This window comes from Zingiber officinale, chromosome 5B (assembly GCF_018446385.1).
Source record: "Zingiber officinale cultivar Zhangliang chromosome 5B, Zo_v1.1, whole genome shotgun sequence".
Lineage (NCBI taxonomy): Eukaryota > Viridiplantae > Streptophyta > Magnoliopsida > Zingiberales > Zingiberaceae > Zingiber > Zingiber officinale.
This window is the reverse complement of record NC_055995.1, coordinates 86,462,689-86,477,855: the sequence shown is the minus strand read 5'-3', so window position 1 is coordinate 86,477,855 and position 15,167 is coordinate 86,462,689. Positions and strand designations below refer to the sequence as shown.

General features: G+C 38.5%; 1 protein-coding gene and 1 pseudogene across 2 annotated transcripts; both read left to right on the top strand.

Annotated features, from left to right (window-relative positions):
• Positions 1 to 709: 709 nt before the first annotated feature.
• LOC121984814 (general transcription factor IIF subunit 2-like) lies at positions 710 to 6,015 on the top strand. Of its 2 annotated transcripts, none has more exons than XM_042537957.1 (7): positions 710 to 1,042; positions 2,890 to 2,998; positions 3,321 to 3,451; positions 3,548 to 3,622; positions 4,214 to 4,363; positions 4,723 to 4,847; positions 5,794 to 6,015. In XM_042537957.1, exons 1-6 carry the CDS (start codon positions 851 to 853, stop codon positions 4,837 to 4,839), a joined length of 774 nt encoding a protein of 257 aa, XP_042393891.1. In that variant the 5' UTR covers positions 710 to 850; the 3' UTR covers positions 4,840 to 4,847; positions 5,794 to 6,015. The 2 variants fall into 2 exon arrangements, with proteins under 2 accessions (XP_042393891.1, XP_042393892.1); XM_042537958.1 differs by having other exon boundaries at positions 5,791 to 6,015.
• Positions 6,016 to 6,230: 215 nt separating this feature from the next.
• LOC121987586 lies at positions 6,231 to 9,144 on the top strand (annotated as a pseudogene).
• The last annotated feature ends 6,023 nt before the right edge of the window (positions 9,145 to 15,167 follow it).

Sequence of the window (15,167 nt, the reverse complement as noted above, 5' to 3'; positions counted from 1 at the left end):
TCTGCTCTCACTGTCCTACAAAGCAAAGCTCGTCAGTTGAGAGTTGACATTACTAGTGTTGCTATTTCTGATCGTCAAATCAATGATGAACTGAGATGTGAGGCTCGTGTGCATGCATGAAAAAGTAAAAGAGCTAAAAGAAGATAAAAAATATTTACTTTCGTGTAAGAAAAGAAAATTATATTTTCACCTATTTTCACGGAATCTCATATAATCATGGACAGAGGTGGATCTAAAATTTTAATTTTATGGGGAAGTGAAAAAATAATTATCATACATTATATTTGAATGCTTCACAGTCAGACACCGAAAATAAATATTTTAACCTACTGAATTTTATTTTATTCATATAAATAAATATTATTCTTTATATATTATTAAATGTTATACATAATTTATTGATTTTAATTAGTAAACCAATAATCATACACGTTCAATATCAATTAGGACTTTAAATTAATTAAAATTAATTCAGATATATCAAAAGAAATAAAAGTGGAAGTAAATTATTAATAAATTTAATATGATTTTTTTTTTTGTTAAAATTATAAAAAAAATCAAAAACAGAAAGATATAATTATCTTTTATTATTATTTTTCCATATTTAACTTTAATTAAAAATAATTAAATATTATTTTTAAAATATAAAAGGATAAAATACTACTTCATAAAAGAGGAAGGTCAAAGACTCTTTGTCCAAATTAAAAGTACTTAAACTGGTGCTCTACTCAGACTGAGTGAAAGCGGTGGCAGGTGGAATAAGGATATTATTGGAAGGATATTTGCCCCGAATCGAGGCGTTCTCATTTCAACCTCATCGCAGCCACCACCGGACAGTGGCGACAGATCGATGGAGGACGGCAGGATCCCGCTGGAGACTGCGAGGGCGGAGCGATCGGTGTGGCTGATGAAGTGCCCACCAGTCGTGTCGAGGTCGTGGCAATCGTCCGCCGCCGGATCCTCCACCTCCCCCAACCCCGTCGTTGCTAAAGTTGTCCTCTCCCTAGACCCCCTCCATCCCGACGATCCCTCCTCACTCCAGGTAAGTAAATTTCCATTTTATGTATCACTTCCTCCTTATTTTTCCCCCTTCGTGCACTGCTTAGCACGCCGCCTAGGACTAGGGTTCTGAAAAAAAAATCTGGAATTAGGTTTCCCGATTTCATGGTCTTGAAATTAGCTCAAGGAATTGAAATTAGAAGTTGCAGTTTGATAAATTTGCGTTTCTTTCTTTTTTCCATTTATAAGAATAGGACTATCCTTATAGTTGAGTAACTTAACGACAAAGAATATACCGCACAGAACTTATGAAAAAGGGGAGGTGTGTAAGATAATCTGAAAATTTACAATAAATTCACGAGAACAATAATTTAATTGATATACGTAGTCATAACAAGCATACTGCAATGATCATGGATCACTTAAACAAATTGAAGGTATGCATGTAGAAATCTCATTTGATTGCAAAATCACTCTAATTACTATACAGTTTTGTTTTAAAATTTATATTCACGATCATAACAAGCGGAATGCAATTAACGTGGATCCATATAATAAATTGAAGGCATAGGTGCACAAATCTCATTTGATTGCAAAATCTCTCTAGACTTATGCCCGCTAAATGCTATGTTGTTGGAGAAGAAATAGTCATATACAAATTGCTCATAACTAAGAGGAGATTGAGCCCCACAATTCAAGGTTATTTATTAATTTGAATGAGAGGACTAATTCATTAATTTATTTATCCCAACCATTAGCCAAAATACTTGTGCCCATTCATCTTAGCCTATGACTACTCTCCATTAACCCATAATTCATCATGTAAGAGTAAATTGAGGTGCCACAATGCCTTTTGGGTTTGACTTTCTCATCAAGACCCATGTCCAACTCACAATCCAAAATATTGCTAATTGATCCAATGGTATCTAGTGCCAACAGGTAAGCGATCATTTTCAATCAACTCGTTATGTATGATTAGATTGGTTTTGGTACCAATTTTCGTAATCCATCTATGAGAGCATTGACCCCACTAACTTGTTATGCCAACCATTGACTAAAAATGCCAATGCCCAAGCTAGTAATAGGTCTTGCATTTTATACTATGACTTTCTTTGTTAGCTCATAGTTCTCCATGTGGGACTTCATTAGAATGACACAAGACTTATCTTGGATATGCATAATTAGTTCATCTAGTAATTATATGAAAAGATATTTGTCTAGAGTTAGTGCATGGTGTAAACTTATAGGTCTACGAAATATCATTTGTTGCTCTCCTAATGGTGTTGACTCTCTTAACACTAGTAACTAAATTATGACACTCTTTTATCTCATTGATCTGTTGATCATATAATTCATTTTGTGCTAAAACTCACCACAATAATTATTTAGGGGGTATCATAAATTTTTTACAGGTCAATAATATTCAAGTTCAAAATCCTTTCTATTTTGTTGAACAAATGATGTCTAGATTTTATGCCTTAAAATGGATTTGATGTCTCCAAAAAAAATTGTTTCTTCTCTTAATCATCTTTTCCTAAGATTCATAGGAGTAAGGATTCCTCGTCAACTTGATTTATTTATATTTCGAACAATGTTGTATGCCATTTTTATTCTTGTCAATTTGTTATGGAAACTTGGAAAGTTTCTATTCATCAGGCATCTTGCACAGACACACTTGTGCTCCAATACATGTAGACCGGGAAAACCAGATTATACTCTTTCCTTGGAGTACTTAAAGCCAAATTTTTTGTTCTTCTTTATGTTTTTCTTCCATGTGATTCCATGATCATTAATGGTTATTTTTTTGGCATTGCCAATCTAGGTAGGTAATCTACATCCTGGGAAACTTTTGTAGCCCTTTTTAGAGTAACGTTGTGTTTCACTTTGCAGTTTAAAATGGAAATGGCTCAAACTGATTCTGCTAATACACCCAAGAGTTACACGCTGAACATGTTCAAAGATTTTGTTCCAATGTGTGTTTTTTCTGAATCAAACCAAGGTAAGCATGTGTTAGCATGTCTTTTAGTTCTTGTTGCACAAACCCATAGCATTTTTTTGTCGGAATGAAGCCCTACATGCGAATTCTCTGGTGGCACTACAAAATACTACTGCTTTCAAGATTCTCTGGTGGCACTACAAAATAATACTGCTTTCAAGAGCTCTAATGTCTTTTAGAATCATTTTTTTGCAAACATTAGGAACTAGTGAAGCATGCTAATATAGTAGTGGCATGCTCGTACATATGTGACATTTTTTTTTTGTCTAGTGTCATCACATGCATATTTGACTGAGTCTCATCACAAAAATAATTGTTAATGTAGGAAAGTTCTCACTAGAGGGAAAGGTAGAGCACAAATTTGACATGGAACCTCACAGTGAAAATTTTGGGGATTATGGTAAATTATGTCGTGAAAGGACGAACAAAGCTATGGTCAAAACTAGACAAGTCCAGGTTCTTACATTTAATTCTTGCCTAGTCATCTCATTCTATGTCTCCTTTCTTTTAATTTGAAGCTAATCCCTTACTTTTTCCCCTCCAAAATTTAAGGTAATTGACAATGATCATGGTGTGCTAATGAGGCCAATGCCTGGTATGGTTGGTCTAGTTCCATCTGGTTCGAAGGTAGCTTTATTCTTCTGTGTTAACTAACTTTGGAAACCTGTCACTTCGTCTGATATTTCATTCATTATTCATTTATTGTATTGTTACATTGCCTTTGGTTTACCATTTCATATGTTTGGATTTTAACAATTGTTGGATTGTGATTTCTCCCCTCTTTCGTACATCTGAGACTCAAATACTCTATAACATGTTTAGACTTTGTTTATTGGTTCATATAGGTGATGTGCCATTCTTTATTTGTTTATTGGTTCGTATACAAGCTTTGGTTTACCATATAACATGTCTATACTTTGACAAATGTTGGACGGTGATTTCTACTCTTCTGTACACCTGAGACTAAATACTCTATACGTGTTGCCTGATTCCTGTTATTTTCCATTAGAAACTCAGTAAGACTGTGTTTTAATACGTTAGCTACTTTCTCTATTGTCTTGCATTCATACTATAATTTCATTCTTCAAAATCTGATTCATTGTATGAATTACTACACTGGGTCAGTTGCCTATATTCAAATGTTTCTGTCACAAAAAAATTTCTGATCACTTTATATGCCTAAAAGTTGTCATTCCTTCACATATGATGCTTTGACAGGACAAGAAAAAACTAACCCCGTCCAAAGGATTGGATGCAAAACGGATACGCAGGGATAAACAAGAATTGGTGAACATTCTCTTTAAACTTTTTGAAAAGCAACCAAATTGGGCACTGAAGCAACTGGTTCAAGAGACTGACCAACCTGAGGTACTACTAACTTCATTGATTTTATGATTTTATCCAGAACCAAGCCTAAATGCTTCTTACATGGTACTCCAGTTCTTTGGTTGGTGATTGTTGACCGATCCATCCAGAGTGCTTCAGATAGTTCATGTTGCATAATGTTGTAGACCTACAGGGAATTGATAGCTAATATCTGTCTCTTGCCTTGTACCTTGCTTAAAGTTATTTTAATATATCAACGATGATAGATGGTTCTGTTGATCCATCTTGTGTTTGGCATGTCTGCATGACTAAACAGGACATTTGATGATAGCACTGATATTTTTTCAGTTTCTCCTTCCCATTGGGTTGTTTTTCTGAGTAGTATATTCTATTTTGAACAGCAATTCCTGAAAGAGATATTAAATGAGATTTGTGTCTACAACAAGAGAGGACCTAATCAAGGAACTCATGAACTCAAAATGGAATACAAGAATTTCGAGGGAGCCGACAATGAATGATGTTCCAGGTAATTGCTATTCTGGATTATTTATTTATTTATTATTATTTACTTCGGAACTAACGTCTCAAGGAGTAGGTAGTTTTAGAGATTATTGTGTAAATATCTGGAATTTCATTTTGGTTTTTAGATGATTTATATGTCAATTTATTGCTACGCACTCGATTGAGTCTCCCATCCCACCATCAAAATTGAAAAAGTCAAATTGAAGAATAAGATCTAAACAAAAATTAAAGAAGAAGAGTGATAGGAAAATGTTGGGAATTCCCACATTAAAAATTCATGGAAAAGTTTATGGTTTGAAAGGTGAAGATATCTCTATTGGTATGGAGACCTTGTGGATAAGCCTAAAAGTAAATACATAAGAACTTAAGCTAAAAGTGGATAGTATCATATGGAGATATGTGAATTCTTTAAAAGATGAAGATATATAAGACTTTTTGGGTAGAATCTAAAAATAAATTCATGAGGGTTTAGGTTTAAAGTTGATAATATCATATTATTATGAAAATATGTGAATTTTTTTGGCCTAATAAAAAATAGGGGGCTTAGGAATAGGAGAGAGTTTATGTTCAAAGTGGATAATATCATATCATTAGGGAGATGCATGAATTCTTTTAGCTTTAACTTAAAATAGGGATAAAAACGAGGGTGCTGAGGAAATAAAAAACATAAAGAGCAAGTTTCCACAAGCCAACCTGTGTGTTTTTGTTGAAGAGTCATCCTCGTTCACCAGTGGACTCATCTACTACAATTCAATTTATTGTATGTTCCGGTGGACCTTGATCTTTGATTCTCGGACTAACTTGATGGATCGACTGTTCCACTACAACTTTACGCCATCGCCATCATTGATTCCTAGAAGCGATATGGTTTTATTCTTTTGATAAGAAGATTCATTCCAAGAATACAACTCTGTTTATAGTTAGTTTGATGTGGATTCTATGTTAAGCAGGCGTGCAGCATTGCTCAGGAGCACAGTGGATTCCTACTCCAGTTGCGCTTGTGTGGCAAGGTCTTCAGGTTACTGCCTAGATATCGGATGCTTTTACAATAAACTTAGTCATGGCTTGTATTCGTCGAATATTATTATACATTTTTGCTAAAAATATATACTGTGGCATTCACGTGTTGTTTGCTTGCTTGGTTTAGTTCCATTACGGTCATTATTTTCTTCTGTGGAACTGACCTTCAATTTTTTTAAATAATTAAATTAAAATCTTTTGAAGAATAATTCTGTTCGAAACAATAATTGGGCGAACAAATGATATATCTATTACGTCAATATTTTTAACAGTGTTAAAAATACGATTATTGTTTTGATGTTGTATAATGATCAATCAATCCTGTTAAAAAAAGGTGGTATTGGGCTGTAGGCCTATTAGATGGGCCTTCGTCAACTTTTGCTCCTTTCCTGGTCGATTCAATTCTTCCGATTGCTTTCGCCTCCCTCGTTGTCCCGAATGTGCACCAGCTGCTGCAGAGACACAACAAAGGAAGAAGAGAAAAATGTTGGCTTTCTCCGCCCTCGGAATTGCCTCGCCCTCTCTTCCTGCTGCTCGTTCCGCCGACGAGAAGCCTTCCTCCAACTTCCTCTCCGCTCCGCGCCTCCGCAGCTCAGCCGGCCTCAGACCGCATACCATTGGCCACCGGCCTCTCTTCGCCGTCCCCTACGATGCCGTAGACAACACCCAGCAGCCCCTCGCTGCCTCCGACAACTCCCTCTTCCGTCACGTATATTCCGTCGCCCTTTTTATTGGACAATTCACCAAATTATTGGAATTGTTGGGAGAAATGCGCCTCAAAATCCAATCATTTTCAATATCGAATTCTCAAGTGCGATTTTTGTGCTCTTGCCGTTTTAGAGTAGCATCCTTTCGAAGAGCATGTTTGGATCTGACATTGTTTGATCCGAATCGCAGGCAGTGGTGAGCCGGGATGAATCATTGGTGCTGTACGAAGACATGGTTTTGGGGCGCGTCTTCGAAGATATGTGTGCACAAATGTACTACCGGGGCAAGATGTTCGGCTTCGTCCACGTCTACAATGGACAGGAGGCCTTCTCCACCGGTTTCATCAAGCTCCTTGAGGCCCGGGACAGTGTTGTGAGTACTTACTGTGATCACGTCCACGCCGTTAGCAAAGGTGTGCCGCCTCGCGCTGTCATGGCCGAGCTCTTTGGCAAGGCCACCGGATGCTGCCGTGGCCAAGGTGGCTCCATGCACATGTTTTCTGCGCAACACAACCTCCTTGGCGGCTTCGCCTTCATCAGAGAAGGCATTCCTGTGGCTACCGGAGCTGCTTTCTCTTCCATGTACCGCCACGAGGTCCTCAAGGAATCTACCCCAAACGGGCTCGATGTCACCGTTGCCTTCTTTGGCGATGGAACATGTAACAATGGTCAATTCTTTGAGTGCCTCAACATGGCTCAGCTATGGAAGCTGCCTATAGTGTTTGTTGTCGAAAACAATCTGTGGGCAATGGGAATGTCCCACCTCCGAGCAACTTATGACCCAGAGATATGGAAGAAGGGGCCGGCTTTTGGCATGCCCGGGGTGCATGTTGACGGCATGGATGTATTGAAGGTGCGGGAGGTTGCAATAGAAGCAATTGCACGGGCGAGAAGGGGCAAAGGACCCACGCTTGTTGAATGTGAGACATACCGATTTAGAGGGCACTCTCTTGCTGATCCTTATGAGCTCCGGAAGCCAGGTGAGATTGCTACTCTCTTTTCTGTGTGCAACACTATATAGTCATTACACTTTTTTTTTTCTGTGTTTGGATTCTTTGTCTATACCAACTGTTGAACATATTTGTGAGAACTACATTTGTCGATGCACTTTTATGAGCACCTGCATAACAGTACCCACTTAGTAGAATACTGCTTAGATGTTTCAAAAGAATGTTAAACTGGATAAGTAGTGAGGTTCTGTAACAAAAATGTGTGAAAGATGAGTTCAAAAAATTTGTGTTCACAATCTTAGAGTTAAATAGACAGTTCAATATGAATTATCTTGTCCCCTGACTTCTCAACTTACAACTACTCTTGCACTATACTGGAATGAAAAGAGCTTCAAACTTGTAATTACTAATTGATGGTATTTAGAGTAAAGGGCTTGCTGAGAATTATGGGGAATTACTTTCCTATTGGTAATTATGTTCCTTTTCCATTAAAGAAATCGCTAGGCTTCTCCTTGTATCCAGTATTGATTTATGTGTGCACTTATTTGTAACATTTGATCTGATTGTGTCTTCTTTATCGCATTATTGGAACTGTTCTTTTCCTATTGATGAAGGTTTTTGTTTTCCTAAAATTTCTCACTTCCGCCTATTTCCCTTGAGTTTCTCTTGTAGATATGGGTCAATATGACTCCCTTTTCGGTGCAACTGTAGGTGCAATGTCATTAACTTGAATGTTTGTGTTTCACCAAAGAGTTAATTTGGTTTTGTAACACTTTAAGAATTTCAATTATACTATTTTTTTCTGACATGCTGAAAAGATGAGCCATCTTCTTTATTGAATGTTTATGCCATAAGTTTTGGACCCTATCTCAAATATATGCCAAGGTAACCGAACCAAAGCTTCAGTTTGGGATTAGATTACATTGTCACACTAGGCACTTTATAGTGGCTGATGCTGCACTTTGACTGAAATTTTGAACTTGTTAGACTTCTGACTCGTTAGTTCTTCTCCTTTAGCAATATTTTCAGTTGATTACTTGCAATTCTATTGCTTTTCTCCTCCTAATAAATTTTCATACCAACTACAATTTGAATGACTAAATCCCTTGCAGACAAGAAAGCAAGTTATGCTGCAAGAGATCCTATAACAGCCTTGAGGAAATACATTCTTGAAAAGGAACTTGCAAGTGAAGCTGAGTTGAAAGACATTGAGAAAAAAGGTTGATGCGGTGATTGAAGATATTGTGCAGTTTGCAGATTCAAGTCCACTCCCTCCATGGAGCCAGCTACTGGAAAACGTTTTTGCTGATCCCAAAGGGTTCGGCATTGGGCCTGATGCGAGGACCCTAAATTTATAGAAGGCACCGCGCAAATCTAAGTTTGGAATCCCGTCTACCGATAAACCATTTGCATCGCTGTTTGATCCCTTCCGAAAGCTCAATACGTCCTAATTCTATCAAAGTTCGTCATGGTTAACTCTGCATCAGTGATAATTGCTGTATATTGCATGTTTGAAGTTTTTTTTTCTCCATCACTTACCAAAATGTGGTCTGTCATGTTTCAAAACCTCCAAGTGCTTTGAGTCTCTGATATAGTCTCGTTGTTTCTTGACCAACTGTAGTGGTTACTGCACATGAATCAAATAGTGGAACTACTTTCTCTGTTCCCTCAATTTTGTTCGATATATCGGGTGTTTGTTTCCCACTCTAATATCACTTTCACTTCAACAATTAGATCCAAAGTACTATTAATGTAGATGTGGATAAGATGAAGGTCCTTGTCTTGAATCTAATTGCCTAATTGTTCTGTGTATCTTTGAGCAGGATAATGCCAAAACTTTAAAGATAGTTAGAGATCGGATTTGATCTTCATGCTGTGGTGTTTGCCTCTTGGTGGTCCAGGTTTCGAAGATTTTTTTTCATTTTTTGTTAATTTTTTTTTTCGAATTAGGGTTATCTTCCCTTTTATTTCCAGGGTAGCGTTATCAGTCAAATCAATAATCTCCTTAAGATAATCGTTATTATGTCCGGCGTTAAACAACATACTATGTTTGGCATAAAATTATAGTCAATTTGAGCATCTGCTGGTGAGATTATGAGAAAATTATTCTTGAATTCTAGTTATAATACGGTTATAAAAATTCACAACAATTCAGTAATTTTGGACTGATCAATCCAATACTCCAGCGTTTAAATCCTTTTCAGAAATCATTAACTAGTTTAATTTTGTTTAAACAACGAAGATAAGAGTTTGTCGTAGCTACAAAATTCACAGTTTCTGCCCTATGAAACGGAAAATAAAAAAGGAAAAAAAAAACAGAAAAAAAAATAAGAAGAAGAAGAGAATAGGTACGTTGCTAATCAAATTAATAAAACAACCATCTGTTTAATAAATCCATTAATCACTTGGAAACAATAGTTTCGAAGCAATTAAGGCCGTCGAATTCCATAGCAAACCGCCACTTCTTCTGCAGATTGTCGTTACGGCCAGTATTCCCCTTCGCCGCCGCGCCGCCGGACTTCTCGCTCTCCTCCGCTTTAACAGAACCCTTCTTTCCCGACCATCCGCCTCCGATGGACGCCTTGCCCTCGCCGGCGTCGGAGCTGAAGAGAGAGCCGAGCCACTGCGCGTTGAAGAGAGCCATGATCGAGTCGATCAAAGTAATCAGAGCTTGCGATTCGTGTCGTGAAAGCGTAAAGAACAGGGGAGGGGTTTTATAGGAGAAGGAAGATACTTACCGATTAATTAGGCAACTAATTTCCTAATTAAGAAATAATCTTCCTTTTCTTGCCGCCTTCCTTCCTGGATTCGGTTCCGTTCCGCGAGGGTAACAGAAGCGTGTGGACTCGGCATTACTATTACATTCCTTTTTTGACAAAATATATATATATATATATATATATATATATATATATATATATATATATATATAAAATTAATTACTCTGATTCAATCCGGACATATATATATATATATATATATATATATATATATAATTAATTAATTACTCTGATTCAATCCGGACATGCATTGACTCGGTCAACTGTTTGCCATCTCAAGCAACTCGAATTCCGCCACGACTATATATATATATATATATATATATAATTAATTAATTAATTAATTAATTACTCTGATTCAATCCGAACATGCATTGACTCGGTCAACTGTTTGCCATCTCAAGCAACTCGAATTCCGCCACGACGACTTTACGTACGGATCTCGAATTATTCTATGTTGACAAGTTACAATCAAAGTCAACATGGGATCGACGTTGACATTAGAGATCAGTCAAAATTGGCATGATCCTCTTCCCTAGTTCCGAGCTCTTTCTTTCTCTTATTAGTCGCATTTATTAGTCTAAATTGGCGTTGACGTCTTAGGCCTCAAATGAGTTGTTTAGCAAGTACAGACTTTCAACTCAGTCTTCAACGATTTGATCAGTATCCACACCTCTCGCATGATGCGACATGAATGCGAGGCCTTTTTTTCTTGCTTCAGAGTCGGACTTTCAAGTTAGCACCAAATTCACTCTATCCCTAAAGCACTAAGTTTAACGACGATAAGGATAATAATCTAGAATTAATTTAATTATTGATGATTTATCATATTTAATTACAATCGTAACTATATTTAAATTTTTTTTATATTTATTATTATCATATTTATTGATATGATAAATAAGACGGCCCCTAAATTGGAAGATAAAGTCAAAAAATTTAGATGATGTGATCATCAAAGTTAAGGAGAAGTCAACACTTGGGGTTAGCACGGTCACATATTTCGATCGATTGGTCTAGTCGATCCGATCTGATCCCTAGCTCTTCGGGGTCGATGAAACTTCGAGTTGTTTTAGTGTTATTCAGAGTCGAGTCCTCTGGGTCACTCGGGGATCACATGGGCACGTATCTCGACCAAGTGGTGTAGCAAATTGGATCTACGGTCCAATTGGACATGCTATGGACATGGCTAGATCGGACTCTTTGGTCGAACAGAGAGGTCAAGCGAAGGACGAGTCCTTGAGAGGGTCATTATTCTTTAGCCGATTCGACCCTATATGCAACGAGGTCTGATCGGGTGATAGAGGCGACTCGATCGACTTACCATTAGAGCATATTAATAGCCCACTAACCCAATACCTAATATTACTTTTTTGACGTTTTGTGTAACGGTTATCAAAGAATCAAGGGAATATTCCTTATGCAGTTTTTACAATGGAAGCTACCACCCTGCAAAAGCGCTGGGGTGGTAGATTTATTTTTTAAAAGATGTCAAAGTGTCAGAATGATCGGTTCTTTTTTGGAAATGCATTGATATTCATGCACAAAGGAAAATTGACACTATATAAGGGGTCTCCTCCTAAAGGTGCAAGTACACTACCCAACCTTATGCACTCAGAGCTCACTGTTCCTTTCTACTGTTCATTGCATTATTTTTCTTCTCCGCCACCTATTTGACTTGAGTGTCATTGTGCCTGCACTGGGGACCTCTCCCCGACTCGGTTGCTAATGTTTTCTTATCTCTATTTTCCTTTTTTTTATACCCAGGATCACTCGGCGCCCTCTACTTTCAGCTCAAAAGTCTTCTCATGGTCAATAACAAAGCCACCTACCCAGCGCACCATTTTTCCCAATTTTAGATAGGATTAAATTTGGCACAGTCTATGGGAACTTCGTCTGAATCTAAAATATAAAAATGGAAGAGACTAGACGATTCACTATAGTTACTTTGTCGCAAGAAGACTTGGAGCTGCTAATAACTGCCCGAACACAGAGGTTAGTGCAATGGTAGCAAGCAGCCGGGTGTCCTTTGCTGAATGACTCGACTATATCGATGATAGGCCCCCACACCGAGCAAGGGACCCGAGTGGAAGGGTCGACTAGGTTACAATTGATTCCTTCTCCTCCAGCCAGCTTCATGTCAGCGCTTGTGTAGTTGATCGACCTGCCGCCCATGTCACCCTCCCAGGTTGAGTATCACCCAACACTATTTATCACACTATTAGATGATATGGGTTGAGAGGAAAGACCCCAAGGATTATCTTCTGGAGACACGCCCGATTAAAATAATCGAAATGGGAAAGCTCATATGACCAGTAGCTCCCCCAAACGAGTAAGTATGCCATTTCCCCAAGAAGTATTGGAAGATAAGCTGTCAAATCATTTTCGACCCCCAATGATCAGAGAATATGAAGGAGCTATCAAAATATTCATCACACTATTAGATGATATGGGTTGACCGGAAAGGCCACAAGGATTATCTTCTGGAGACACGTTAGATCAAAAATATTCCAAAGGGGAAAGCTCCTATAACTAGTAGCTCCCTTGAACGAGTAAGTATGTCGGTTTCCTAGGAAATATTAGAAGACAAGTTGTCAAATCATTTTTGACCCCCAGCAATCGGAGAATACGAAGGAGTGATCGACTCGGAGGACAATCTACTCAAATTTAAAAATGTAATTATCGTCCATCAATACACGGATGACGTAAAGTACCGAGTGTTCCTAACCCCCTTTTCGACTCTACGCAAAGATGATTTAATAGACTTCTTGTCGATTCCATCTACTGCTTCAAAGATTTTCACATAGCATTCCTCCACCACTTCACAAATAGCTGCTGATACCATAAGACCACACTGAGTTTATTTTTCCTCAAGCAAGGGCTCAAGGGGGCACTGAAGGCATACATAAAACAGTTTAACCAAGTGGACATTGTTGGATCGAGACGCGCTAGAGGGGGGGGTGAATAGCGCTCGTGACTATTTCGTACGTATCGGAATCGAAAACAGCGTTAGAGTAATTAAAGCAGCGGAATTAAGGAACAAACAAACACAAACAGAAGGACACAGAGATTTACTTCGTTCGGAGCCTGTGACGACTCTTACTCGAAGGCTCGCGATCCTTGATCGCTTCTGGTGGGCAACAACTATAAGCTCATTAAAAGATTACAATTATGAGTACAATTAAAAGCTATAAGTATTATACCGACAACAAGAAATGCTAAATCTGAAGCTTCGGGTCGTCGGACACTTGTAACAGCACTTCGGAGTGTCTTTTGGAGCAGCACGTTGATGAGAGATCACTTGATATTCGTTGTTCTGAAGTGCTGGTCGAAACCCCCTTATAAAGGGTGTTCAAGGCGCCTTGAAGGCTGTTCAAGGCGCCTCCATGCTGCCTGGTCTTCCGCGTGGATCAAATCTGATCTGGTCGAACTTCATCCATTCAAGGCGCCTTAAACCTCACTCAAGGCGCCTTCCAAGGCGCCTTCTGCCTTCTTCAAGGCGCCTCCAATGGTGCTTCGCAACCAGCTCATCCTTTGCACCCGAGGTGCCTCCAAGCTCCATGGAGGCGCCTCGCACACTGTTTATCCGAGGGAAAACTACCTTATTTTGTACCTGCAAGACTTGTTAGTCCCAAACAATATCCTGCAACACAAAATTAGCACAAAATAACAGTATGAATAATAAAAGAATGTTTATGACAGTCTCCGGACTGTCTGGGTCTGATTTCGGATTTCCAACCGGAAACCCTAGGTCGACCCGACGCCTACTGTTCCCTCTACGGGGAACGCGTCCTCACCTACTCCACTCAGGAGATTTACCTGTTGCCAGTGCGATCCTCCAGATCGACTGGACTTTTGCTCAGCACTCGATACTTCCGGACTTTCTGCTGGACATTCGCTTCCCGGCTAGTCCAGACTTTCACCTGGTTCGCGACATCAGGACTTTCCACCTAGGGTTACCACCCCCTAGGACTTTTTGCCTGAAGTCATCGACCTGCCAAGACTTTTCCCATAGGGTTACCGCCCCCTATGACCTAGGGTTACCGCCCCCTAGGATTTTCCCTTTGCCTAACCGCAGCTAGGACTTTCCTGAAATCCTCAAGTAGACTTGTTAGACTACAAAACATCTTAACTTTGAATTCTTTGCCATTATCAAAACACGAGTTCGATCGTCGGATGCTTCCCACACCAACAATCTCCCCCTTTTTGATTATGGCAACTCAAATTCAAAGTTAAGTAAACGAACGAATAGATAGACATTTTTAACACGGGCAAATTTGCTAATTATAGATGAACACAGTAACTAAAGCAAATTTGCTCTATTTGCTCCCCCTTAACTTTTGCTTCCCCTTAGCTATTAATTTGAATTTTACACTTTGTAGTTTGTCTACTCTCCCCCTTTGCCATATATCAAAAATGGGTAATAATTTGATTGACTAGATTTTAACTGTTGGGGAGTGTATCTCTTCGAGTTAAGTTTTGAAAAAAATTGTACAGGATTTTACTAAGGTTAACAGGTTAGCTAAGTTCAACAGGGTTTGAAAGTTAAGGTCTATTGGAACTTAGCTTAAAAAAATATTTTAAGTTTTAGGCCAAGGTTATTCATTCAAGTTCAGTTGGTCCTTAAGTCCAAGCACAGGTCATGTTTACTAGATTGATTTACTAGGTATCAGAGCCATAAAGATCAAAATATTCTTAACTAGAAAATTGAGTAAACTTTGGCAACTGTCTAACCTTTAGTTATTTGCTGATTGTCTACAGGACAATAGCTTTCACTTGGTTAGTTAAGTTAAGTTACTTTGGTCCAGATAGACTTGACTAGAGCTGGAGGACTTAACTTGTCACGCCCCGAGAGTAAGGTTGTCCG

Bases quoted from the DNA above. Each gene is read 5' to 3' on its own strand.
- LOC121984814 (XM_042537957.1), top strand. From the start codon at position 851: ATGGAGGACGGCAGGATCCCGCTGGAGACTGCGAGGGCGGAGCGATCG. The intron at 1,043-2,889 runs GTAAGTAAATTT...TTCACTTTGCAG, and splicing joins ACGATCCCTCCTCACTCCAG to TTTAAAATGGAAATGGCTCA. The intron at 3,452-3,547 runs GTTCTTACATTT...CCAAAATTTAAG, and splicing joins TCAAAACTAGACAAGTCCAG to GTAATTGACAATGATCATGG.